The sequence below is a fragment of the Clinocottus analis genome, unplaced genomic scaffold, assembly GCF_023055335.1.
Source record: "Clinocottus analis isolate CAN_PGR_092001 unplaced genomic scaffold, fCliAna1.0.p SCAF_9, whole genome shotgun sequence".
Taxonomy (NCBI): domain Eukaryota; kingdom Metazoa; phylum Chordata; class Actinopteri; order Perciformes; family Cottidae; genus Clinocottus; species Clinocottus analis.
Window position 1 is genome coordinate 7,294,930 of NW_027176251.1, and position 26,196 is coordinate 7,321,125.

The 26,196-nt window shown below is 40.5% G+C and overlaps 4 protein-coding genes across 6 annotated transcripts; 3 read left to right on the forward strand and 1 right to left on the reverse strand.

The window, feature by feature from the left end:
• Positions 1-5,616: 5,616 nt before the first annotated feature.
• On the forward strand, positions 5,617-9,058 carry wnt4b (wingless-type MMTV integration site family, member 4b). Its single transcript, XM_068569611.1, has 9 exons — positions 5,617-5,977; positions 6,141-6,394; positions 6,764-6,917; positions 7,031-7,115; positions 7,227-7,358; positions 7,490-7,632; positions 7,739-7,879; positions 7,976-8,138; positions 8,236-9,058. The coding sequence occupies exons 2-9, from the start codon at positions 6,306-6,308 to the stop codon at positions 8,403-8,405; spliced, it is 1,077 nt and encodes a 358-aa protein (XP_068425712.1). The 5' UTR covers positions 5,617-5,977; positions 6,141-6,305; the 3' UTR covers positions 8,406-9,058.
• A 633-nt stretch (positions 9,059-9,691) lies between these two features.
• On the reverse strand, positions 9,692-14,128 carry cdc42l (cell division cycle 42, like). The gene is made up of 6 exons (XM_068569481.1): positions 14,075-14,128; positions 12,266-12,370; positions 12,026-12,098; positions 11,825-11,934; positions 10,825-11,022; positions 9,692-10,708 (listed from the first exon to the last, which is right to left on the reverse strand). Exons 2-6 carry the CDS (start codon positions 12,368-12,370, stop codon positions 10,619-10,621), a joined length of 576 nt encoding a protein of 191 aa, XP_068425582.1. The 5' UTR covers positions 14,075-14,128; the 3' UTR covers positions 9,692-10,618.
• Positions 14,129-15,254: 1,126 nt separating this feature from the next.
• On the forward strand, positions 15,255-20,237 carry mlf2 (myeloid leukemia factor 2). The gene is made up of 8 exons (XM_068570011.1): positions 15,255-15,536; positions 16,907-17,018; positions 17,141-17,176; positions 17,572-17,634; positions 17,733-17,861; positions 18,178-18,337; positions 18,472-18,689; positions 19,752-20,237. The coding sequence occupies exons 1-7, from the start codon at positions 15,493-15,495 to the stop codon at positions 18,684-18,686; spliced, it is 759 nt and encodes a 252-aa protein (XP_068426112.1). The 5' UTR covers positions 15,255-15,492; the 3' UTR covers positions 18,687-18,689; positions 19,752-20,237.
• A 1,079-nt stretch (positions 20,238-21,316) lies between these two features.
• Positions 21,317-26,196, forward strand: LOC137781237 (gamma-enolase-like). Of its 3 annotated transcripts, none has more exons than XM_068569860.1 (14): positions 21,317-21,420; positions 21,689-21,763; positions 21,917-22,002; positions 22,216-22,311; positions 22,421-22,479; positions 22,570-22,639; positions 22,758-22,891; positions 22,972-23,194; positions 23,275-23,472; positions 24,061-24,137; positions 24,441-24,565; positions 24,686-24,794; positions 25,408-25,466; positions 25,654-26,196. In XM_068569860.1, exons 3-14 carry the CDS (start codon positions 21,918-21,920, stop codon positions 25,721-25,723), a joined length of 1,305 nt encoding a protein of 434 aa, XP_068425961.1. In that variant the 5' UTR covers positions 21,317-21,420; positions 21,689-21,763; position 21,917; the 3' UTR covers positions 25,724-26,196. The 3 variants fall into 3 exon arrangements, with proteins under 3 accessions (XP_068425961.1, XP_068425959.1, XP_068425962.1); XM_068569858.1 differs by having other exon boundaries at positions 21,689-21,753; XM_068569861.1 differs by lacking the exon at positions 21,689-21,763 and having other exon boundaries at positions 21,328-21,420.

Genomic DNA, 26,196 nt, shown 5'->3' on the forward strand with positions numbered 1-26,196 from the left:
AACTGGATGTGTGTCAAATACTTTACTGATGCTCACAGCAGGGGAGGCCTCCTGGTACAGAGAGTCTTATACTATACTTATACTATACACTGATGTACTGTTACTATGTACTGCTACTATATACTGATGTACTGCTACTTTACACTGATGTACTGTTACTAATTACTGCTTCCATACACTAATGTACTGTTACTATGTACTGCTAATATATACTGCTACTATACACTGATGTACTGCTACTATACGCTGATGTACTGCTACTATGTACTGCTACTATACACTAATGTACTGCTACTATGTACTGCTACTACACACTGATGTACTGCTACTATGTACTGCAACTATACACTGATGTACTGCTAATATATACTGCTACTACACACTGATGTACTGTTACTATGTACTGCTACTATACACTGAAGTACTGCTACTATGTACTGCTACTATACACTGAAGTACTGGTACTATGTACTGCTACTATACACTGATTCACTTCAAGTCTGTGTCTTGGTCTGCTGTGGTAGGATGTAGGTCAAAGGTCAGTAAATTGATTTATAAAACACACAGTATGTTGCCTTCAAGTTCAGTTGTTAAAGTAATAAATATGATTTAAGTTGCTGGACATCAGTGGCACATCACATCAGTTAATATGACTGAAAGTTTTGTGTTTTTTTGGTACTAGAATTACCAAAACATGACATTCAAGGCAAACCAACTACAGATGGTAATTATGCAGTGCAAAAGAAAAATAGTAAAATAAATTCCCAAAAAGATCTATTACAGGCCCGTTCCATCTGCAGTTTACTTCGCTTTGTTCGGATGCCGCAGCACATTGTAGCTTTATGCTGCTTACTTTGTAAAATCTGTAAAAGCAATACATAAAAGCGACCGCTAAATGATCATTTTGGCTCCGCAGGATCTGTGTTACATTTAAAAGTAAAAGCCCTGAATGGTGCAACAAGTCCAAAAAGGACCTGAAGGCCACATGCATTTATTCATTATCAAAACAGACTTATTGTTACACTGAGCCTGAATTGCTTATTTGTCCTGCGTTGCTATTACAGCATTGTCCTGCGACGTGGTCCTGCAAGTCCTTTAAGAGCAAGACAGGCCAACAGGTGCTCAAGCAAAGGCAGGTGCTTGTCATACAAGTTTCCCGGTCTACGGTTATATGTTGCAAGTCAAAAGAAAATACGTTTTCATTCATAAAAACAAAAACATTCATCAATAAGATCTGAGCTGCTGCACATTTACGACTCATCCAAGTAATAAATAGGTTTTTCCTTCTGCACCAGAAACGGTTTCAGCAGATTGGCCTCATATCACCTACAGCTCAACATAACATACTGTATGAACAAAGAAGTTAAATAGATTCACTAATACGGGCCTGCTGCAGCTGCACATTTCTCCATATATCAATAAATAAATCAAAGGTTTGCTTTGTCCTCACCGGTATTTTAAAGTGAAATGACTTGAATGTTCAACAAGTCCTATTTGAAAAAGAGCACTTAAAGACCACAAGAGTCGAATCACGCTGCATAGAGACATCCTGATACACTGAGAGGCATCCAGTCACTTAAACCTTTTTACATGTCGTATTCTCACTGAATATAATTTGGGCATGTGTAATAACGTGGCAATATAAGCATTATGTTCCTTTGGTGCCATCAGATATAAGCTTTAAAAAAAAGCAATCGCTTACGTAGACATGTTTTCACTTCGTATTTCAAGTCATTTGAATGATCCCACTATCATACAATATATTACGAGGTCTTTATTGAAGCTTTATGAACTTAATGTGAAATAATTAAAACCTGTGTTAGATGTCTTGTCTCTGATAAACACTTAATCAAACTTCGGCATGACATATTTGATTTGTGGAGAATGTACAATACATATGCACACCCTTTTGTTTTGCTCTTAGTTTTATGAACTGTTTGCTGACCCACCGGCAGGCTGTTGCTTTTTAAGGTGTAAGTCAATGTAGACAGTTTACCACTGAGGCATGAATTACTTTAATACCACATATTCTCCTTATACGGTTTCCTATATATTTTAAATAAATATTAGTTTTTAAAGATGCACATGAGCTTTCATTTCAAGCCTAATTTACAATAGTAACAATATGATCAATTTCATCCCAGTTTAACCGCTCATACCTTTTGACATGTAGATCTGTGAAGGCCAGAAAGGCATTCATGGAGAGTGAACATTTTATACTGCATTCATTTTGGTTTATTCTGGTTCGTAGTAACAAAGATTTCTGTTACATTAGAAACAGCATTTTCTGGATGTTGAGTTGATATTGTAAGAGAAAAGGGCAAGAACCGTCTAAATGTGGGCCCAGAGGCCTTCCACTGTTTCCACTATGGCCACTCTGCAATATTCCTCACTGTACATGCAGAGCGCATAGCAACAAAGGCCTATGTCTGGCCGTTGTCTGTTACTATCGCTTGAATGCCCCCTACATGCGCATGTGTGCGCGTGCACATGCACTCACGTGCAATGCCGTCAGCAACACCTCCTCCTACTCCCTCCATATCCCATATGTACTTCCATCTTTCCACCTCATATACACCCCCCCCCGCCCCTCTCTTCCCCACCACCACTACCACCACCATTATCCCATAATATTCAAGGGTCGTCCATTCCCTCTGCTCCCTCCCCCCATGTGCACACAGCTCACCGCCCACTCTGCCACCCCCACTTCCCTGCCTGACAACACCACCGCCCGCCATCCCATAATATTCATGCACACGCTCCACACACACACACACACACACACACACACACACACAGCAGTGTGTTCAGCTCTTTGTTGGCAGAGACGCCTGAGCAATGCGAGCGTGCTCATGCACAGCAGTCATGTTTCTGCTGCGACCATAATTTCATCTGGACTCTGAGGCCGATCGCCCTCAAGTGCAGAGAAGCAAGCAAGCAAAGCAAGGGGAGAGCAAAAGGTAGCAAAGCAAGGAAAGAGCAAAAGGTGGCAAAGCAAGGAGAGAGCAAAAGGTGGCGGGTCACATTTCTGTCTCACAATGACCTTGGGCGGAAATGGTGGTGAAGTCCAGAGTCACCATTAGGCCCATCACCCATCCGGTGGTAAGCATCAGTAAGGTCAGTTTCGAGCTGCCTTCCACCACAGCAGAGGGAACACAAGTCATCTCTCTGTCATGCTGAAGCTTTAACAAGCATCCTTTTAGGCTCTGCAACCTGGATACAGTCAATCAGCACTGGACCATTTCAGCATGATAAAATGTCCACAAAATGGGGGAAAGATAAAGATAAAAAAAAAGAGGGCAAGTTATTTACGAGAGAGGGGTGAAGGGATGAGCATAACAGAGGCGCCGGACATGACAGTAGCCAGCTCATCACCATGGCGTTGCTGTGGGAGACAGCGGAAGACGTCACTTGGAGAAACAGGGGACACAAAGGAGGAATACGACATGAGAAAGACAAAAAAAAAAGGAGGGAAGGGGGTCTACGAGAAACCTGTCTGCAGATACAGACAGAGGAAAGTGTGTGGATGTGTGTGTGTGTGGATGGGGTGACCATTCACTCAGGATCTGGGTGTCAGAGGGTTCAAGTGAAGGGCCACCAAATCATGGACAGGGACCGCAAGTCTGCAAATGTTAGGTCTTGGTGCCGCAGCGACTCGTCTGATTCAACAAAGGAGCACTAAAATAAGTATCATAAGGTGTGAAAAGGCTGCAGCGCAACATTTATTTGATCAAATTCATTTATTGGCCTCTGGAATTAAAAATGTCTTCAAGGTTCAATATATTCATCCGTACAATTAGTGAAATTACAGTGTTCCCAACCCAACCAGTCAACACTGAAAACAGACAAGACCCTAAAGAAATACCCATTAAATTAAAATAAAACTATTATTACAATAACGATATATTAGACTATATTAGACTATAGCTATAATAGATTCATAGAGTGCTTTTCAAAGTTCCCACAGGCGCTTCAGATACTATAGAGTTAAAGAGCTATAAACTCTTTGATAGACAGTGAAAAAGATCATATTAAAATGAAAGAAGTGATTGGAATATAATCCTGTCAAATACAGCTTTGTTGTCAGCTATCCCTAAAAAGCCAATGATAAAGCCAATGTTTCTCACATTTTCTTCTCATGTAGGCTAATTGGAAAATATATTTTGATGCTTCAACATCTTAGTGATTAGGTTTGTTCAACCACGGAAATAAGACTGTAGCTGAATCTAATCAAAACCTCAGAAAAAAACAACAGTTTAAGCTAAACGAGCTTGTTTAATGCTAACTCTAGTTGCAGGGATAAGCTACCCACAAACGCACAATAAATTAAAAGCACAATAGATTAAAATCTGAAAAGAAAACTTGTTTACATGATCAATATGAATCTTGGTTGCGTCATATGTTGTGTAGAATAAAAATGAAAATAATAGGTTACTCTTTTACAATTCCTCCAAAGAAACGCAACTAAAAGAAGAGCTTTTATTGCATCTGCAAATAAAATGATTTATTGTTGTCCTTATATATTCTTAGAAGTGTCACATTACTTCGCTGGCTAAACAGAAAGACAAAAGGAGGGGAAACAACCAAATGAACTGTGAAAAAGAGTGCACTGAAGTTGAATAATCAATAATCAGTGTTAGTGATTTGCAATAAATAAAGAACAATCATGCAATATAGTCTTTATGTTATGCTGCATATTCTTCAGTGCATAAAAGAGAAAAACATTGTTTAGGGAATACCAATAAATAAATCCACACATATAATGTAATTTCTTTCTAAATGTATGTGTCACAAACCTGCTTTGTTATTCTTTACTGCTTTTTTTCTAACCCCAGTGGAAGACCCATCCGCTCTCTCCTTGTGCCCTCCTTTCCCTCCTATCTCGTGATTTATTTGCCTCAGTTCCAATATTTGTCGGCAGTGTGTTTTCTTCCCCTTGTCTAAATGTCATCCCTTCTTCTAAGACAATATGGGGAATGGGAGAGAGGGAGAACGAGAGGGCAAACGTGGGGGAGATAGAGGAAGGGGAGGTGGCGGGGGACTCGTAAAATGAGCAACAAAGTTTGGGAAAATTAAACATTAGGTAAGACACTTTTTCTCATACATAAACACTAATGTGGAGACAGAAATGCTGCGTCATAGTTTCTGATTTGAGGATTTCTTGGGAGACGTCTGGCCAATACTCCCGCTGTAGTATTTCTAAAGAGGAAACAAAAGGCTTCAGTTTGTCTTCTCATAAAATGTTTCTCAGCTGCAAATGCACTCCTACACACACACATTAACATGCATGAATACAAATGGAACAAAGAAATAACACACACATCTAGTTGTGACAATCATTCAAAGAGCATTATCTTCATTGCAGGCTGAGATTTTAGGTTTCATGCCAACAAACACAATGGAAAGCATACTTACACTCTTAATACTTATGTAGTACAACTATTATCCTTCCCAAAACCTCCTCCTTCCTCCCTCCCTCCCTCCCTCTGCATCACTCCACACCCTGGATCACGCCTGTTCCCTCTCTCCCACCCTCATTCTCTACCTCCTTTATAACCCATCACTCCCATCTCACTGCATTCACTCATTCTTGCCGTTTCAACCTGGAATGGACACTTTTTCTTCTGTTGATGAAACTGAGTACTTGCTGACACAATGTTTTTTGTAAAAGTTTAATTTTACTTGCACTTCTGGATTTACATTTTTGTATTTTGGGAGGAGGTAGATCTACAGATATGTTCCATTGAATTGGACACATGGACTTACTTTTGCATCTTCAGGATGAGTTTTCCTTGCAGTTTGCAAAACATTGCTGTGAGCATGCTTCTGCTGTCACTGACAGCATAAGTGAAGAAACTGATGAACAACTTAATTGATTGAAATTGGGATTCAATTTCAATTTGATTATTTCATTGTAATAATAATAAAAAAAGCGAAGGATACCGAAGAATAACTGAATATCTCTGGCTATGATCTGGTAAGAAGCAGCGTTACTTTCGGATCTGTGTGTTCAGTCGCAGTAGAGCTGCGGCGGCGTCACACAAAATGTTAAAACCTAAATATTCATGAAATTATTGTTTATTTAAAGATAATCAACTATCCTATCTTGCCTCTGACCTGTTCGCTTGTCTTTACAACAGATATGCGGGGATCATCCCCAGACTCTGGGACAGAAACGTAAACCAACACAACAACAAACGGACAGGCGGATCGCTTCGACTGCGGAGGCGGGCAGCGTGCCGTCCAAAGACCCGGCCTGACGCACAGAGAAGGACAGACAGACAGACGGACAGACAGACAGTCTGATGCCAACTGTCTCACCTGTCAATCTCACGGCACCACTCCTCCTCCTGTTGCTATGGGCAACCCACCCCACCATGGCAACCAACTGGCTGTAAGTCTAGCGTGCGAGGGAGAAAGAGAAAAGAGGGAGTTTGTTTGTCATGCTATAACTTTTAAAAGATGGTGACATGTCTCTAAATCTCTTTCAGTCGCTCCCCTCTCCTTCTTTGTCTCACTCCTGGTGACCTTTTCTCTTTTCTCTCTCTCTCTCTCTGCCGTCTCTGTCTTCCCCTTGTTTCCATCCTCTCTAAAACTCTGCCCGGTCGTTACCTCTTCATCCTTTTTGTATTTTTTTCCTTCATGCACTCTTCCTCCTTCCCGCCCCTTTTCTTCATCATGCATGCTCTCTTTTTGCGCCTTTGCCCCATTTTTTAAAACCTGCTCAAAAGTCACTTCAGTACTGCCCACCTTTGTGTCCCAGCTCCCTGGCGAGGCTGCCTCGCTCCAGGCCCGTGTCCGGTGCTGCCCCATGTGCGAGGCTGAGGGGGCTGACCCCGGGGCAGGTGGGGGTGTGCAGGGCGCGAGGAGAGGTCATGGAGTCCGTACGCAAGGCAGCCGAGATGGTCATCGAAGAGGTTTGTTCAGAGGCTCTCACAGTTGACCTGCAGGCATCATCATCGTTTGCCTCAAAAAAGCCATTAATGTCATAATGCAATCAATATCTCACTGCTCTGCATGTCATCGTCAGTGCCAGCACCAGTTCAGGAATCGACGCTGGAACTGTTCCACCACCCCACGTGGCATCAATGTTTTTGGCAGAGTCATGAACCAAGGTTTCATCATATTGATAATGTGTCATAGAGAATTACCTGCTGATAAAATCCATTCATTGAACAATTCTCACTTGAGGAATTTCTGCTTCATGTGCGCTATCTTGATATTAGGGACTCGTGAGGCGGCCTTCGTGCACGCTTTGTCCTCAGCAGCCGTGGCAGTGGCTGTGACCCGAGCCTGCACCCGCGGGGAGCTGGAGAGGTGTGGCTGTGACAGGAAGGTCAGGGGGGTCAGCCCCGAGGGTGAGCTTGGATTCTTTTGCACCAAACTACACTTTTCTGTGGGTTAAAGCTTTCAAGTATGGAGCCCTGATGCCTGTATCCAGTGACGCCAGGTATTTTTCTATCAATATCATATCCCTCTCCAACCGCAGGTTTCCAGTGGTCAGGGTGCAGTGACAACCTGTCCTACGGTGTGGCTTTCTCCCAGACATTCGTGGATGAACCAGAACGAGCCAAGGGGCTTTCGGCAGGGCGCCCACTCATGAACCTCCACAATAACGAGGCTGGACGAAAGGTTGGTGGTTGCAACTCTTTGACGACATCTCAGTTAATTTATATGTCTTTGACCTCTGTGAGATTGAATCTACACTTGCTTATGTTCACTATTATCTCATCCTCAGGCCATCCTTCACAACATGCAGGTGGAGTGTAAGTGTCATGGCGTCTCCGGCTCCTGTGAGTTGAGGACCTGCTGGAAGGTTATGCCCCCATTCAGGCGCGTTGGTGTTGTGCTCAAAGAACGCTTTGATGGAGCCACGGAGGTACCAGAAAACACCTCGTGCTTCTTTCAGCTCAGTTGTTGAACAAATGAAGCTGTCACAACATCTGTCTCCCTCTTAACATCCTCCCCCTCTTAGGTCCGCCTGACTCGCATAGGATCCAGAACAGCCCTGCTCCCCCGTGACCCGCAGGTCAAACCCCCTGCTGCCAGAGACCTTGTGTACCTTGCTCCATCTCCAGATTTCTGCCATCTAGACCCTGACAACGGTATCCCTGGGACCACTGGTAGGAGATGCAACGGTAAGAATATTTCACAGGCAAGCAATCCAGATGATCCAATTTATCAATCACAACAATCACAGAAAAATGATGCTGCTGTTTGCTAAAACATACCCAGGAACTTCTCGACTGGCACCAGATGGCTGTGAGCTGGTGTGCTGCGGGCCAGGGTACAGAGCAGGCAGGGCGGAGGTTGTGCAGCGCTGCTCCTGCAAGTTTTCCTGGTGCTGCTCAGTCCGCTGCCAGCAGTGCAAGAACACAGTCACCATTCACACCTGCAGAGTCTAGGAGGGCTCAAACAAGATCAAACCGGCTGAGCAGAAGGATCCGAACAAACCACGAGACAGACACTCGTGAACACAAGATGGGATAAAGACAACGTAGACAGTGACGCGACAAATTGTTTTCAATTCTTGCCAAAAGCAGTGTTCATTTCACTATTTAATCCCTTTTTTGAGTCAATGCGGCCAGAGTTAAGTCTGAGGATTCTGTTGTACAAGCTGCAAAGTTAGACCAAGTGTAAAAAGCAAGCAACAATGACAAAGCATCAAAAGTAAGCAACGGACAAACAAAAATCACCGTCAGGTGGGCAGGCACGGACATGCATGCACATAAATACACACAAACACACACTCAGTTAATCTCACATTTAACTGCCAAAGCGTTTAAAGCTGTAATTAACCACAACTAACAGGGAAATGTTGCAACACTATGCTTATTTTATGCAAACTATTTGTGTCATCGACTAGCAAGTCTTTGAACATTTACTGTATTTAAGTTTAGGTTTATTTATTTGTATATCCTAGTCTTTGTTTCACTTCAGAGGACATCTTAAATAGAAAAAGTAACGTCTTACATTAGTGTCTGTCTTGTGCTTTGCCCCTCACCTTCATGTGAAACTCTTCTCTCCCTCTGTATGTTCCTGCTCAAGCAGTGCTTTTTAGGTCTGTTCAAGAAATCTAATAAATACAGTAGTTTTATCCAAAATACAACAATATCTTTGAGTTTCTTATTGACCAGACGTGCCGAAGATATTGTCACACTTTAAATTCTCGACTAAGGCACGCAGGTTAGCTGCCAGGTGAAAGGTAACCTGTTGAGTGTTTGACCAGAGGCACGATGGACCAATGTTGAGTTCGAGGCTGGAACAGGATCGTCCAGACTGTACATGAGTGAATATGCACAGTTGTCGTTCGGAGACATTTATTGGCTGTTTCTTTTATATTTTTAAAAAGCTAGTACGTAGAGTTTGCAAACCTGATAACAAAAACTGACTAGTGCTTATTAGTGCTGTGACACATTAAAAACATTGCAATCCACCGGGAGAAGGCAGGGAAGAAAACCTGCAGTTTTCATATGCTCTCGGCCGCTAACTGATAAAAAATGTGACGGTTGCAAAATATCCAAAGATTGGAAAGAATGGCTTTAAGGAGAATAAAATGCACTTAACATATGTGTTAGGCTTCAAATGTACACCCAATGTTTTCAGTGAGAAACACTGAATGTAAACGTGATACATACTTATCTCTCTTATGATTTGTCGTACATGCAGCCAACATACAAAACAATGACGATGTCATTTAACCGTTTTATTAAAAATATCCTGTGATTACAAACACCCAGAAAGTTACTAGCAAAGGTTATCATCTCAATCTGTATTAAGATTAGGATCTATTCAACACATTACAACTTAATTTGTTATATTATGAATTGCTCAAAGTTGATAGACTAGCACAAAAAAAGAATCGCGATAAAATAGAAAGGTTAAGTTTCAAAATTAATAACTGCTAAGATTTTCCCAAAACAGTCACAAAATTAAAACAATATACATAAAATGACAATAAAATAGAAATTCATAATTCAACTGAAGAGGGGAAATTGGTGAAAATGCACTTGGCCTCCCCTGAAGTCTCTGAGAATTGGAAGACAGTAACCTTTACAGACGTCTATTTTTATTTGGAATGACAATACATCTCTTGTGTTTCCATTATCTAATCCAAAAATAAAGCAAATAGAGTACCACTCAACATTAAGTTGCCCCTTTAAATGAATTAATCAAAGTTCACTAAAAGACTTGATGTTAAGGGTTTCCCCATTTATAGAATGTTAAAGAACAAATAGGCCAAAATGAGAAAAACAGAGGAGGTCAAAGTGTTAACTATATAAAACAATCTGTCTTAAAAAGAAATGGAGTGGCAGGCAGAGGGGGCCCGCCCCACCTGAATATTTATCGAGAGAACACTGCAATTTCTCAAAGCTTTCCGAAAAGGAGATAGGTGACACTGCATGCTGAACGTTTGCTCTCCCAGCCTCTTTTAAAGTTTATTTTAAAAAAGGCACAATCAATGTACATGTACTTTAGAATAAGTATCAATGGCATTGTACCTCCCTTCCCCTTTTGGTTTGTCCTTTTTTCATAATGGCCATTGATCGTTCTCATGTTTTGATTCACCCCACCTATTACACTGGTACTTCTCCCGTTGTCGTTGTTCATCGTTCATCTATAGCAGGACACACTTTCTTTTGGTTTTCGTCTCAGGAGGCTCTAGTGCTGCCAGGATGGCCTCGTCAAACACATTCTTAAGTCCTCGCTGGTTACAGAGAACAGAAATAAAGACAGATACGGCCTGTTATTAGAGCCTGGTTTATCAGAAAATGTGTTGCTTTCAGTTTCACAATTTCATGAAAATTCATCAATGCTCCATACCTGTGTCAGAGCAGAGCACTCCACGTATTTGACAGCCCTAAGCTCACGAGCAAGCTTCTCTCCGCTCTCCATATATAGGGGGCGCTGTTTGTTCTTCGCCAGCTTCTCGATCGTGTTGCTGTCTTCCCGAAGATCCATCTGCGTGCCTACTAACAGGAAGGGTGTGCGTGGGCAGTGGTGAGAAATCTCAGGAACCCACTGGAGAAATAAAATAATAAGATTAGATCCAGGTTTTCTTCCTTCCCAGCATTGTCTACAACTGGGTACCTCTATACCTTTTGGAAGGAAACAAAATGTTGAAAACAGACAGGTACTGAAGGCTAGAACTGAATGTCTGGTCGGATTATTATAATATGAATATTTGTATATTTTATATGAATAAAATGAATATATTCAGACATTTCTGTTTTTGCAATGAACATTCTTTTGCAGATTTGTGTTTAGGCGGCATGTAATATTTGAGAACTTTGGTTTGTTTGTTTGTTTAATTAAAGAGAGGATAAAGAGTAAAATGTATATTTCTCAGTATCAGGACTCTTTTTTTTGTGTCAGTACTGTAACAAAGGGTATCATATCGTCTCTAGTTTTATAAACAAATAAACACAATCCTCAGTCCTTGTCACATCTGTAGAGCTGACATGATTAGTAAAACATTATATTTCAATATTTTATCAACTATTTTGATAATAGATTAATCTTTAAACAATCTTTTGAGGAAAAATGCCAAATTTGGACATTTTCCCCCCACTTACATTTTTTTAATTTATTCTTTTATATATATATATATATATATATATATATATATATATATATATATATATATATATATATATAAAATTATAACTTTGATTTGTTTGTTTAAATGAGCAAATTAATAACTAATTAAAAAATAAATAAATCCTATCCTACATGTCTGTCAAACAAACTCCAGCACTTAAGAAGCCTTGAACAAAAAAGTCAAGGTTATGTTTTTCAGGGACATTTTTTTTTTCAAACTGACCTTCTCTTTGACATTCTCAAAAGATGATGGGGAGACGACAGAGAAGCAAACGAGGAACACATCTGTCTGTGGATAGCTGAGAGGACGCAGTCGGTCATAATCCTCCTGACCTGTGAACAACAATGACAAGAGAAACTAATGCTTTTGTACTTGTTTTAGAGAGACCAAAATAAAAAAGAAACATTCAAACATTCTCGTTACCTGCTGTGTCAAATAGGCCGAGTGTATAGGGCTCCCCCCCAATCATCACCGTCACTGCATAATTGTCAAAAACCTTTTTGAAGGACAGACAAAAAGACAAATAATTTAACAAAAATAAGATGCAGCAAGTTTAAATTCCGCTATGAAGAATTAATAAAAAATACAGAGCATTTCTAAGTCGATGTGTTTACAATATACTGTACTTTTCAACATGATTCAGCCTTTATTAAATCCTCTTACCGTTGGCACATATTCTGAAGGGAATTTGTTGGTTGTGTAGGAGATCAGTAAGCAGGTCTTTCCAACTGCACCGTCACCTACCACCACACATTTTATAGTCTGCATCTACAGAGATAAAGAGAAAATAGGAAACGTCGTATGAGTCTGCAAACACAGCCAAGTATATCCGACAATTTGAAACAGAGTACAGCCAGACACTGAGAGGAAGTAACCAAACATATACATTAGCAGGCAAGGCACTGTTACAGACAGCAGACTTACAAAGAGCTACAGCAAATAGAACAATTTGCAAGCATTTTGCAGTAGTAGAGAGTAACTAGGTACATTTACTCAAGCATTTTGATTCTGAGGATGTTGTACTTTACTTGAGTATGGATTTTGTTAATTTATACTTCTTCTCCTTTTAAAAAAAAAAAAACTCTTTCACACATAAATAATTACTAGTTACTGACCAGTAAATAATGAGCTGTGCCTTAACTCGCTCCAACATTTAAATGCTGCTTGCACAACAATGAATCAGTAATTATAACCCAATAATATAATATACCACTTTATAGCATACTGCCGCCTAATAAGTACTTTACAAAAATGATCCTGAAACAATAGCCAAATAAGATTTGACATAGAACAATATAATAACTGTATATTGTATGATGCATTAGTACAAATTAAACGGCATCAACAGTATTTGAAGCAGTTCAAATCAGCTTAACCTAGATCAGCTACGACTTCACATTGCTTTTCACAATAGCATGCGTCAGAATCAAATAATACACATTTTTTGGGGGGGAGGGAAACTTTTGTAATAGTGGAAGTATCGAAGTAAGTTGTGCTAATAGTATTTACATATTGTTACAAACTTTGTAAATAATACAGTACTACAAAACTATTTTACTGAGATAGGTCGCTTTATTACATTAAAGTATTGTATTTTTTTTAATCCACTGCATTTATTTGACAGCCAAAGTGACTAATTAGTTTTCAGTTTAAGATTTTACTGTATTGTATTAGCCTATACAGAATAGTTTATTTCAATTAACCGATCAAAAGTATACACTTTTTAAGGATTTTAGTCCCCTGAAGAAGTGGTATTTTGGGGTGGAAGATAAATTATACGGGTTTATGTAATAGTACAAATTTTCAAATAAATCGTGTTATGCTTGTTACAACATGCGTGTGCAAAAGCGTATTGATGACAGTGAATCACTTCCGCATCGGCGAAATACCAAAGATGTGAGAGAAAGAAAAAAACGACGGCCTATCAGCCGAATGTAGCTTGGAAGCGGATACTGCTTCACACTTCCGCTAAATAAAATAAGCAGCTCATTGTACTAACTGAGGGTTTAAACTTAAACTTTAGAAAATCGCTTGAACTTGATGCGCTATAACTGACATAGAAACGAGCTGTTAAAGCAGAGCCTGATTTAAGTAACGTAAAGTTAATGAAGTGATTGTATTAGCTCAGATTGATAAAGTGGAAAAATGGAAAGTGTCAACTGTCAAACTGTTACCGCAGCTAGCTTACTTATTAAACTAACAACAGCTTGATATGTTAAGAAAAACACAATTAAATAATAGCCCAAACAGTGGTGAAAACAGACAACAACTTCAACACCCAGATTGACGTTAGCCAACAGTCAACTAAGCTTGATGGCTCGGAAACTTTAACATTACACGAATTTAGAAACAAATTCACAAGCATTTCATCTCACTGCGACCTTTGTATTGTTAAAAGAACACTCCATAAGTTTGCCACTGTATAGCTGATTGTAAATAGTTATTTCAGACTGTTTTTCAAACTCTACTCACCGTTTTTCTTCGGACAGGTTAGGCGTTGGTTACATCCGGGTTTGAGGGTCGAATTACTTAATGCGCAGCCGCAGTCTGTCCGAGCCACACTTACATCTTTAGAAGCTGTAGAATAGGAACAGCGCCGACTCGTGGATAGAATGGCACACAGCAGGATATTTACTGTATCTATCTATCTATCTATCTATCTATCTATCTATCTATCTATCTATCTATCTATCTATCTATCTATCTATCTATCTATCTATCTATCTATCTATCTATCTATCTATCTATTGCATGCAGAGCATATCCTTTCTTTGCCACACGTTCTTCATGCACTGTGTACATGTGACCTGTAAAGAGATAGTTTTCTGTTTTTGCTGTACAATGTTTCATTTTGATTTAGTTTAGATTGTTTTCATTGTTTTGCTGCGCATCTGCATGCACAGTAGACATTTTTAAGTATATCAAGTGCTATTGAGAACCAGTTTCAAAGTCCTTTTGTTTATCAACAAACTTGGCAAATACCGTCACTTTGTTTATGATTATGTTATGCTTTAATAGCCAAAACAAACTAAAAAATCAACCAAACTATCACAAACAGTTGCCTGATTTCGCAGTTTAGTATCCACCCTTGATGTCTTTTTCACAGAAGTATTGAAGAACACAGGAGGAAAAGCTTAATATCAATACAATAATGATGGTTGAATAATTGCATTTATTGGCATATAGTTTCAGGATCCTGTCATTCTTGATTTGATTGCCATATTACTTCACTAATATAAAGCTAATATGCCTCCTGTGAAAATAGATGGTCGTAAAGATCTGCTCTTTTTTAATCTGTTTTATTTGTAAACTCAATTCCTGTATATAATAATACCTCTGAATATATGTTTATTATGGTGTGCTATATTTGTTTAAATTTTAATTTAAAAAAAAAAGTTAAAAAAAATAAAATATATATATATATATATATATATATATATATATATATATATATATATATATATATATATATATATATATATATATTGGTTGACAATATTTCTCATTCTAAATCATGACATTATGATAAAACATTGCTATAAAAGCCTCTAGGGAGATATTTTATTTTGAAAAACAAAGAGGCCGGAAGTCACTGCTGTTAGCGCCAATTCTAACTTCATAGTAGAGTTGCTTCTCTTTGTCAGAGGACTGACTTCCGTTTTCATGTTTGGTCCAGGTTTCTGGAATTTACTATCTAGTGAGACTCTGAGCCATCTCTTGCTTTGATTAACAGGAGTTGTGACTTCGTGTTTTCGAGACGGAGCTAATAAAAGGAACTCCTTTTAAGCCTGTTTAGAGTTTGAGCCCGTCATTTTATTTTATCCTTGAAAAACACGACTGTTTACCCAGCTAGCTGGCTAGCATCAGCCAGCTGAGTTAAATTACCTAGCATGTTTCGGTTCTTGAATGACGTTGATGACGACCCCTACATGATGTAAGTACTGACATTAATAACGTTTTGTTGGGACACTGTAATTGCCACGTGCTCTGCAGGAGGTGGAAAACGTGCATGTTGGCATGCTGAGTGATATTTGTTCCACTGTGCTTTAAGCAGGTACCTAACGTTACTCCAGCCAGCTGTGGGGGCCTACAGTGGTCCACCATATTGGATAGACAATAACAAAAAAAAAAGCTGTCAGACCGCTGAAGCATTTGGATAACCAATCAGTAGCTAAAATGTCCAATTATCACTACTTGTAGAACTTCCATTTCTTTCCCAATTAACTTTGAGATTGGGATTTAGCTAATTGATGGCAGGTGGCAGTGGTTTAATGGTCTCGGTACCGGAACAGCTTTTACATACTGGTACCTGAAGAGTATTTCCCCCTTCCCGCACACATGTGACAGATTAATGAAACGATCCTTTGATAGATAAGTTTACATTCATTGGCATTCACAAAACACTAATTTGGGCTTGAGTAAATCTGGATCTGCTGATCAGTTTATAGACTTGGTGCACAAACACAGGCAATGCTCCATTGCCTGTGTTTACAGGTTCCTATTTTATTGATAAATTAAGTTGAAAAATGGTGAAACATGCATGTTCTAGTTTCTTACTGCACAATCTTCAAATTTCTTGATGATTGGGCCAAAAGTCCCAAACCCCAAAATATTCAGTCTATCATCTGTATCAAAGAGAAGCATCAACTCTTCCAATATGAGAAGGTTAAAACATCTGTTTTCAAGATCGATCCATTAATTGAGTAGTTGTTTCAGCTCTTCTTCCATGTTCTTGAAAACAAAACAACACAATGAGCGGCATACACAAATGTATGTCAACTTGAGTTGAACTTTGATTGATAAGTTATTTTTGATTTAAAAAAAAAAATTACCTGCAACAATCTTGACGATCTATTAGTCATGCAAGCTGTTATCTATTTGGAACTTGTTGTTCTGGACATCTTTTTGTAGAATATTATGAATGGATTATTATTAATACAAATTACTTCAACAATTATTAACAGAATAAAAAAGATCTAAAAAAATAAATACAATTATATTAATAGTTATATATAATAGTTATATATATATATATATATATATATATATATATATATATATATATATATATATATATATTAATAGTTTCTATAATTGTAAAAATTTGATAAAAGAATGAATAAACAAGATTACGAATCTGACTGGGCTTTTTTATACCAACCTTCTGTACAAACATAGTTCTATGGACACTTCAAGTTTGACAAGCTTACTCACCCATGTTGTTGTCATATTGTTGCACACAATCAATCCACAAAAAGTCACCAGAAGTCAAAGTGTTTCAGTGTAATCTGTGACTTCTTCTAGGGATCCATTTGCGGCTCACAGGCAGCAGATGAGGCTTATGTTTGGACCATTTGGAATGGATCCCTTTGCTCTTACCCCCCAGATACAAGCACCCCGTGTACCACGCAGACAGGTAACTGTCCGCCATATTGACGGGTTGTATTCATGTTTTTGTTGATTTCATGTGTATAATATCCACATTAGTTCATCAATTGTATTTGTCACGTTTATTTTAAGCTGTACATTTCTTTCTAGGCTGGTCCCCTGACCCCCTTTGGCATGATGGGAATGGTGAGTGTCTGCTTCTATGACCTGATTCCATACCTTAAAAAAAATAGTACAATATTTCATTTGTTATTGCAGATTACTCATGTGTCCTCCTATGAAGTGACAGTGTGATCTAACATTACCTGGGCTTCAGGTGGAAAGCGCAGTAGTGTGAAAAGTGGACTGCAGGCAAACTTGTTTATGATCACATGAACCAGGGTTAGGATAGGATCAAAATAGGTTGCGGCATCGTCGAGATTGGGTCGATAAATAAGGTTGCGTTGACCAGAAAATAAAGATGTGGGGTTCAAGGGACGACACTTGCGGCATTGAACCGACAATGAATGCTGCTGTTTCCAAGACGTACCAATCTGTTCATATATTACTTATAGATTTTTTTGCTTAATTTATTTTCACAGGGTGGAGGAGGAGGAGGGTTCATGGATATGTTTGGCATGATGGGAGAAATGATGGGAAACGTGGTAAGTGAGTGTGTCAACCAACTTAATTACCTCATCGATGAAACCTTTGTTTGAACAGTACTACTTCTATTTACTCTTTATTATTTTTCTACTTACAGGAAAGAATGTCCGGCTCACCGAACTGTCAGACGTTTTCCTCGTCAACAGTGATCTCCTACTCCTCTTCAGACACTGGGCCTCCTGAAGTTTATCAACAGACCAGTGCGACGAGAACAGGCCCAGGAGGGGTGAGAATACCTTGTGAATAGTTGTTGAAATGGTTATGTTAACACCTAGGGAGTGCTGATGAGAGACAAATCAGTAGTCCTGATTTCTCTCCTCAACCTCCAAAGACAAGCCTGACTGGACATGTTGACATCATGCTTCCTTAGTCCAGGCGTGACTGTGGCCTTCTGGCCTCGCAACCCATGAAATCACCAGTAATTGTAGTGGCAATAAATGGATCATGTACACTATAAACATTAGAGTTGTCATACAAGTTGATTCAGAATGAGGAGCGTTCAGCTTGTTTTAGTCAACCGAGTCGTCACCTTTTTCCTGCAGATCCGTGAGACGCGACAGTCGATGAGGGACAGTGAAAGCGGCCTTGAGCGTCTCGCCATTGGCCACCACATCGGGGAGCGTGGACATGTAATGGAGCGTTCGCGAAATCGTCGCACTGGAGACCGCGAGGAACGACAAGACTTCATAAACCTCGATGAGAGTGAGTCGTTGGGCCAGAGAGGGGTTGCTGATGATGAGGGAGCCACTATTCTTGTTAGACGGCGATCATGCATGCAGTGGCACAAGATCTGTTGTTTGTGTCGCTTGACAACCTGCCGTGTTTTCCTGCTGTAGCTGATGCTGGAGCGTTTGACGAGGAGTGGAGGAGGGAGGCAGTACGATACGTCCCCCCGACTGCCCGGGGGCTGGAGTACGGCCGAGATCGACGAGGAGGAGGCCAGCAGCTGGCTCTTACTGCCCCTCCTCCGAGCTCGACGACCCCACCCGGCCATCGGCTCGAATCCCCGAGACACCGCCAGGCCCAAACCCGTCCGCGTTACGACTGGTGAGAGGTAAGAGTGAGTATTTAGTGCAGCTTTGATTCTCAGGCCTGAATCATTTGAGTTCAGCCTGATCCGATGGGTGGATGGGTGGTATTAACATTGTCACCATTACATTTTGCTGTAAAATATCCTGCTCAATTAATTTTGTGGTCACAATTGCTTAATAAGCTAATTTAAGGGATTCAATTCCAAAATATGTTATATTCATGATTGAATATATTTTGGCCAATATAAGCTTCTGTGATTTTGTTTAAACTGCCAAATACCTGATTCATACAAGCTTTTAAACTCCAGTATCAGTGTCAACGAGGCAAGCTTTTTTTTTTTTTTCTTGACTCAAAGAACTTGAAACAATCATGGTTTTCTCAACACGTCTGAAACGTTACGTTTTCAGGTGTTTTTCAAAAAACTTAAAACATCATAAGGACGAAATAATGCAGAGAAGATAGAAGCACACAACGTCTTGTCCAGATATGACGCAATGAAAGGCATACAGGTCAATTATATTCATGAAGCCCGTTATCACCTCTGACTCTCGAATCAGATGAGAAAAAAAATCCCCTTAAAAATCGTTAACAGGAGAACCATGGAAGAAATCTCAGAAAGAACAAAAGAGGAAACCTTAACAGAAGCATATATAGAATATGAGTCCACAAGGACGTCAAGCAGGGGCCGCCAAAGAGTGGCAACGCTTTTAAAATGATGTAATGCTGGTAACGGTGAGCCTCCTATGTATACACCGGACAATACAAGTTATAGGCTTGTTGCACTGTGAGAAGGATTTAATGAACTGTATCACACTGAACAATATCAATGTTGAATCATGTCAGATTGCCTGTTGAATTTTAAAGCTATAATCTAAATGCAAGAAGATAAATGGTTTGGAACGGCAGTCCCATTGGGAGAATTCTGGTCTTCGAACACCAAACTGCTGAATTGGCTTTTGTCGCGTGCGTCTGTCATGCAATCTTCTTTTAACAAGTTAAACATTGTTCAAGTGAATTCTCTGTTGAGTCCATCTGCCGTTTCTCTCGTAACAAACACTGCGGACTTGGTCGACTCTCCCTGCAGGTGTCACACTTGGGCGACTAGATGAAAGAAGTTGAGGGAAGATTTCCCCAATGCTGTGAACCACGCTGAAGATGGAAGTTGATGATTGTCACAACTCCCCGTCGTAAATGTTTGATATGACTGGACTGTCTATTCATGAACATCATATATATACACACACACACAGACACAACAGAACCCCACACGCTTGATAGTTACATTTACAGGTCTCCTTCTCTACTGCTACACTCAACACACACACTCTCAACGCACCCTTGTGCAAACATGGGTATAACTACACTCACTTTATATATACTCATTCTCAAAACTTGACATGTGTTTTTGCCCACTGCACTTAAGTGCTACAGTATACAGTACATAGATCTGCTGTACAGTCCATTTTATGTTTGTGAAGACACTAGTGTGTCAGTGAATTGAATTGTATACTGTTAACCAATTAATCTAACGAAATAAAAGTTCATTAAACATTGTTAGATAATAATAAAATGTGTCTCTGTTGTGGTTGTTTGAGATGTCATGCCTTGTGTAATAAATCATGGAGTGTTTTCTAAAACCGTATTGCATAACTTATCAACGTACAGCTGCAAAGCAATAATGTATTCAACTAAATGTCATTTACGGGTCTTTTTCTGGTATTCTGTTGTATTCAGAGTAATTAGTCCTCTGCAGATGTTGAGCAGGCTCTTCTGCTGCTTTAGTTCATTTTTGAACTGACAAATCAGTTGTATGTATTTCCTCCCACTGCATGTGCACATATCAGTATGCTCCCTCTTCTCTCTGCCACCATGTCTGCTGGTCATGTGACATCCAGATGGAGCACACAAGTGCAGCAGCCAATGAAAACCTTCTGGTTTGACAAATCACTCCCATAGCAGGCTCCCTGCCTGCCTCCTTCTGTCCTCGCTGCTGTATCTTTAATTACATCTAAGACTATTTTTAAAATGCTCATGCTTCCCCCAACATGTGCCGCTCGTCACCTGTCTACCTGTCTCCCTGTTTCCTTTAATCTACATCATTAGATCTCTAAAGTCATCGACTAGGCAGCTTGTTTTGTGCGTCTGTCTTTGCTTCGATGTATCCTCCTCACCGTTTCTTTGTTCTGATACATTATGCATCCACGTCTAAAGTATTCAGATATTTCCATTTTCCCAGCAAAGTGTTAACTTTCCAACCATTTTTTTGCAGCACAACAGCACTGCCTGGATTTGGCAGCAACCACAGATTTAAATGTTAATGTTGGCAGTTTCTTGGGGAAATATTTGCACACGTCATGAGTGGTACCGCGATGTGTTAGCTGATGAGCAGATGTACACTCAGCAAGCAGTGCCAAACAAATGGCAGGACTTGTGGAAAGTCAGGAAGACAATGTTAAATGCAAATAGAGTCCACTAAGAAAGGTTCACTGCTGTGCAATTCACAACATATATTTTCCAGCAGCTTCGCTAAAACAACAGACATGCATGTAACTCCTGCTATTCCACTCTGTCCCTCTTTCCGCTCTCCTCTCCCTGTTCGCTTCCCTCCCCTCTTCATCTTCCAATGACTCACACGCTCCCCCTCCCCCCTGGGTGTCATACATTTTCACCCCTTCTCCTCCCACCTCCCCGTCTCTCCTTCTCAGTCGCCCACATCCGCTCACTTTCACCACTCGCCTTCAAACAAGCTGCAGGTAACGTTTAAAAAGATTGATCTATTTCTTCATTCCCTCCATCCCTCTAAAACCTCCTCCCTCTTCCTCCTCCTCTATTCCTCCTGTTCTGTGTTTTGTTCACCGCCTCATCTCTCCATTGGTCCATATTCTCAGTCACAAGCCTAAACGGCACAGAAATTGAGCTGGCTTGTCGTCCGGAACAGGTTGACATTAAATTTATGAATAGCTATGCGTTACTAGCTTTTGATTTATGTTTCCGGTATATGTGCTTGTTTGTGTGTGTCAGTATCTTCCTGTAAGGAGGTTTTCCACAGCTTTTCATCCCTAAGGCTGCGTCATTATCATCACAAGGTGTGTAAATGTAAGGAGGAGTGTCAAGTACTTGTGACGAATGTGAAATGTAGAATGTAACGAAATGCATGTTTGATATCTGGTTATTCCTATTTTCATGCACGTCTATGTACAACAGCCCCCCCCCCCCAAAAAAGAGATTTGTTTTGCTTTTTTGTTACAGAATGTCCATCGTGAATATTGTTGCCAGGGAGATCCTGGACTCCAGGGGAAACCCGACAGTGGAAGTCGATCTGCATACTGACAAAGGTTAAAAACCTTTTCCGTGAATAATTGCATTACCCATTTACTGTTTTTGTACTGTCTGTTGTGATTTTGTCTGACAACGAGCTTGACAGTGAACCATTTCTCATCTAAAGCTCAAAGAATAACCATGTTGTATTCGCACAAGCTCACCTTCACCTTTCCACCTCCACGCATGTCCCGTGTCTCCCCCCACCGACCATCTTATCTCCACTCCAGGTGTGTTCAGGGCCGCTGTGCCCAGCGGTGCATCCACCGGCATCTACGAGGCTCTTGAGCTCCGAGATGGAGACAAGACTCGCTACAAGGGCAAAGGTGGATATTTGTAATGAGATGTATCGTCTGTGCTTTTGCTTTGAGCGTTGTCCTATCTGGTTTTGTGATATAAATGTGGACTTTACATAATTCTGTCCTGCTGTCTAAGGTGTAACCAAAGCTGTTAGTCACATAAATGACACATTGGGACCTGCCCTCATCCATTCTGTGAGTATCAGTGCAGAATTTGATCATTTTATAGCTGAAATGGCTGCGCAATATACATGGAGATGGGAGATTTCTGACTTTTTCTTTCAGGGAATCAATGTGTTGGAGCAGGAGAAACTGGACAACACCATGATTGAAATGGACGGCACTGACAACAAATGTAAGCCTCTTTCTCAACTCATGCGCAGTGATGGCATACATGTGTGGTGACATGTTTCTGCACCAGTGCTCACTGACTGCACTCATGTGTTGTGTGACTGCTTCTGTGTTTCTCCCAGCTAAGTTTGGGGCCAATGCTATTCTTGGAGTATCACTGGCCATATGCAAAGCTGGCGCAGCAGAGAAAGGTGTCCCCCTGTACCGCCACATTGCTGATCTGGCTGGGAACGGAGAGTTGGTCCTCCCAGTTCCTGTGAGTCCTGTTTTATTGTATTTCTTGTGCAAAAATCTAATTGAATACAATCTCATCTCTCTTATCTGTCTCTCACTCAGGCTTTTAATGTGATCAATGGGGGCTCCCATGCTGGAAACAGACTGGCTATGCAGGAGTTTATGGTACTTCCTGTCGGGGCGGAGTCCTTCCGTGATGCTCTGCGTGTGGGGGCGGAGCTCTACCAGACACTGAGAGAAGTCATCAAGGAGAAGTACGGTCAGGATGCTACAAATGTGGGAGACGAGGGAGGGTTTGCCCCAAATATACAAGAGAACAGTGAAGGTAAGCACAACCACTTGGGGAAAATATTCTCCTTCCCTTAATTTCCTGTAATGTTACACCTTTCTGTTTCTCTTCGTCAGCCCTGGAGCTGATTAAGACGGCCATAGAGAAAGCAGGCTTCACAGACAAAGTGGTGATAGGAATGGATGTTGCCGCTTCAGAGTTTTTCATTGAGGGCAAGTACGATCTGGACTTTAAGTCTCCACCCAGCGCTGCCCGCAACATCAGTGGTGAGGAGCTGGCCAGCATCTACCAGAGCTTCATTAACAACTACCCAGGTGTGTATTCTGATGAGTCTGAGTCAAATGGGTCAAACACTTGCCTCTTACAGCTGTTGTAATTAAGAGAACATGACGTGGACATTTCATCGTGCAGGAAAATGTGTTTCCACAGATCACTGAGCGCCCAGACACAGGTTTCAGTGTCAGTATAAATATCTGATTGAATGAGTAAATGGGCAATCCCACCTATTTTTCATATTTCTACAACTGCCACATTTCTTTCATCACATTTTAGACCAAGAAGCTAAGGGAACTAGAGAGCTGGATCGCTCCACAGCCCTGTCTCTTCTCTCGACACTCAGGCCTGTTAAAGAGGTTTTAATTATGCGCTACATTGAACATTTGGCAGGCAGGGACCAACTCTGATGTGGCTCTTTACCCTGTCAATGGTGTGCTTCCTGCATCTGTGTGTGATGTGAGTGCATTTGAAGACGTTACTCCCATCAGAACTTTTATTGTCTATGTCACTGGGGCGCTAGTCAGATTAACGTGGAGGTGAGTAAAGGAAAACATGAGGGCTCCATAAAGGTTGTAATACGAGACTCATGCAGAAAAATGATCTTACTCATTTCTCCTTTTTTTCAGTGGTGTCTATTGAAGATCCTTTTGACCAGGACGACTGGCCGGCTTGGTCACAGTTTACAGCCTCAGTGGGCATCCAGGTACACTTCGCCCTTGCTATCTGGAAGTGAACGAGCGAGGTCCTAGCATTGCACTTCCAACCATGAAAATAGTCAAAAGTGATGGTTAGATTATCCCTTTTTTTAGTTGCTACTATGGCTGCAAAATGCCATAATGAAAGTCAATAGAGTATTATATTGTCTCGCTTTACCCCACATTCGTAATGCAGACTGATCTTTATTGAATAACAATGGATTTACTGGGCTGAGTTGACCTGATAGCACTACTGTGAGTAAGAAAACACACTTCAATCTGCCGGTAACTTTGTTGCATAAATTGTGCAGGTGGTAGGAGACGATCTGACAGTCACAAACCCACGCAGGATACAACGAGCCGTGGAGGACAAGGCCTGCAACTGCCTGCTACTCAAAGTTAACCAGATTGGCTCCGTTACAGAGGCCATCAAGGCGTGAGTTTGTGTGTATTTGATGCATAGACGACACATGTCTGTGTACGTGTCTGCCGCGAAAGAGCATGCCAGAGAGCATGCGTCATATTTATATGAATTTATACTTCCCTTGCCTCTCAGGTGTAAGCTGGCCCAGGAGAACGGTTGGGGTGTGATGGTGAGCCACCGCTCAGGAGAAACAGAGGACACTTTTATAGCTGACCTGGTGGTTGGTCTCTGCACTGGACAGGTAACACGCACACACACACAGAAGTGCTGTCTGTTCTCTATTTACTAATTTAGTTGCCATTTGAATTAAAAATGTGTGTCATTGCAGTAGTTGTCACTTTGCCACAGTTTCTACAGAAGGACAATAGAAAATTAAACATTGCAGCGTTTCACTCCAAGAGCACATTTTAGAAACAGGACAATACAAAACAATAATACTTGTGCTTTTGCGACAGTACAATAGCAGCTCAAGTAATAATGCAATGTACAGAAGTGGAAGGCATTGCAATTTTAGCTATATTATTAAATAACTATGTACTGTTTTAATGAAGTGATTCAAGTGGTCAAATAACAGAACACCAAAATTCACTTTTGTCAGTCAGATCTTAAGAAAAAACAACATAAACATTTGCTGGTTACAGCTTCAAAATGCTATTATTACAAGAGACTGCTTCTCTATGAAATGTGAATACCTCTGGAGTAGTTGCCATTATTTTAAAACACTTTTCAGATGTAATTCATCAAAAAGCAATCAAAAGATCACTTGATAGTGAAAATATGTGATGCTTGCTGTCCAAATACCAAAGGGTTGATGTACTCGCAACTCTCTGATGCTTGGTATTTGTACCTTTTAGATCAAGACTGGAGCTCCCTGTCGATCAGAGCGTCTGGCCAAATACAACCAGCTCATGAGGTGGGTATTTATAGCTTGGTAGGTTTATGTATGTATAGAAATAGAAAGAGAAAGTACTACCTATGCCACTTTTATATTTCCTTCTTCTTTCCCTCTTGGCTTCCTCTACTGTTGTCTTCTTTCACATTCATATGCCTGCTCGACATTTCTTTCTATTTTCTTCCTTACCTCCTCTTTGTCCTCTCAGGATTGAGGAAGAGTTGGGTGACCAGGCTCGCTTTGCTGGACACAACTTTCGTAATCCCAGTGCCCTTTGAGTGCCAGTGCTATAACAGTAGCACATAAAAGCACACAAACATATGAATATAAAATTATATTTCCCTGGTGGGCACATATAATGCAATCGTTACACCTGTAGTTACAACTAATACGTTTTCAAATGACAAAAATGCACAGTTAATGCACTGGAACTACAGTATATGACCACGCTTCAGCGAGTGATTTATTTAATTGACTTCAGTTGGTTGCAGGAAATCCTAAACAAATCCTAAAGAAAAAAAATAAGTGTTTCACCTCTCAGCGTACTAGCACCTTCCTTTGTTAGTTTCCTTCTCTTTCTTGCTCTCGATTCACTGCAGAAGTGTTGATCTTATGTGCCCCGTTGTTTCTTCTTCTTCTTCTTCTTCCTCATCTCATTTCTGATGTGAACCCTCAGCAGCTTGCTTTAAAATTGTATCTGTCACTTTGGCTGTCTATAAGGTCATGCTTAATAAAGAACTGGATTCAAATT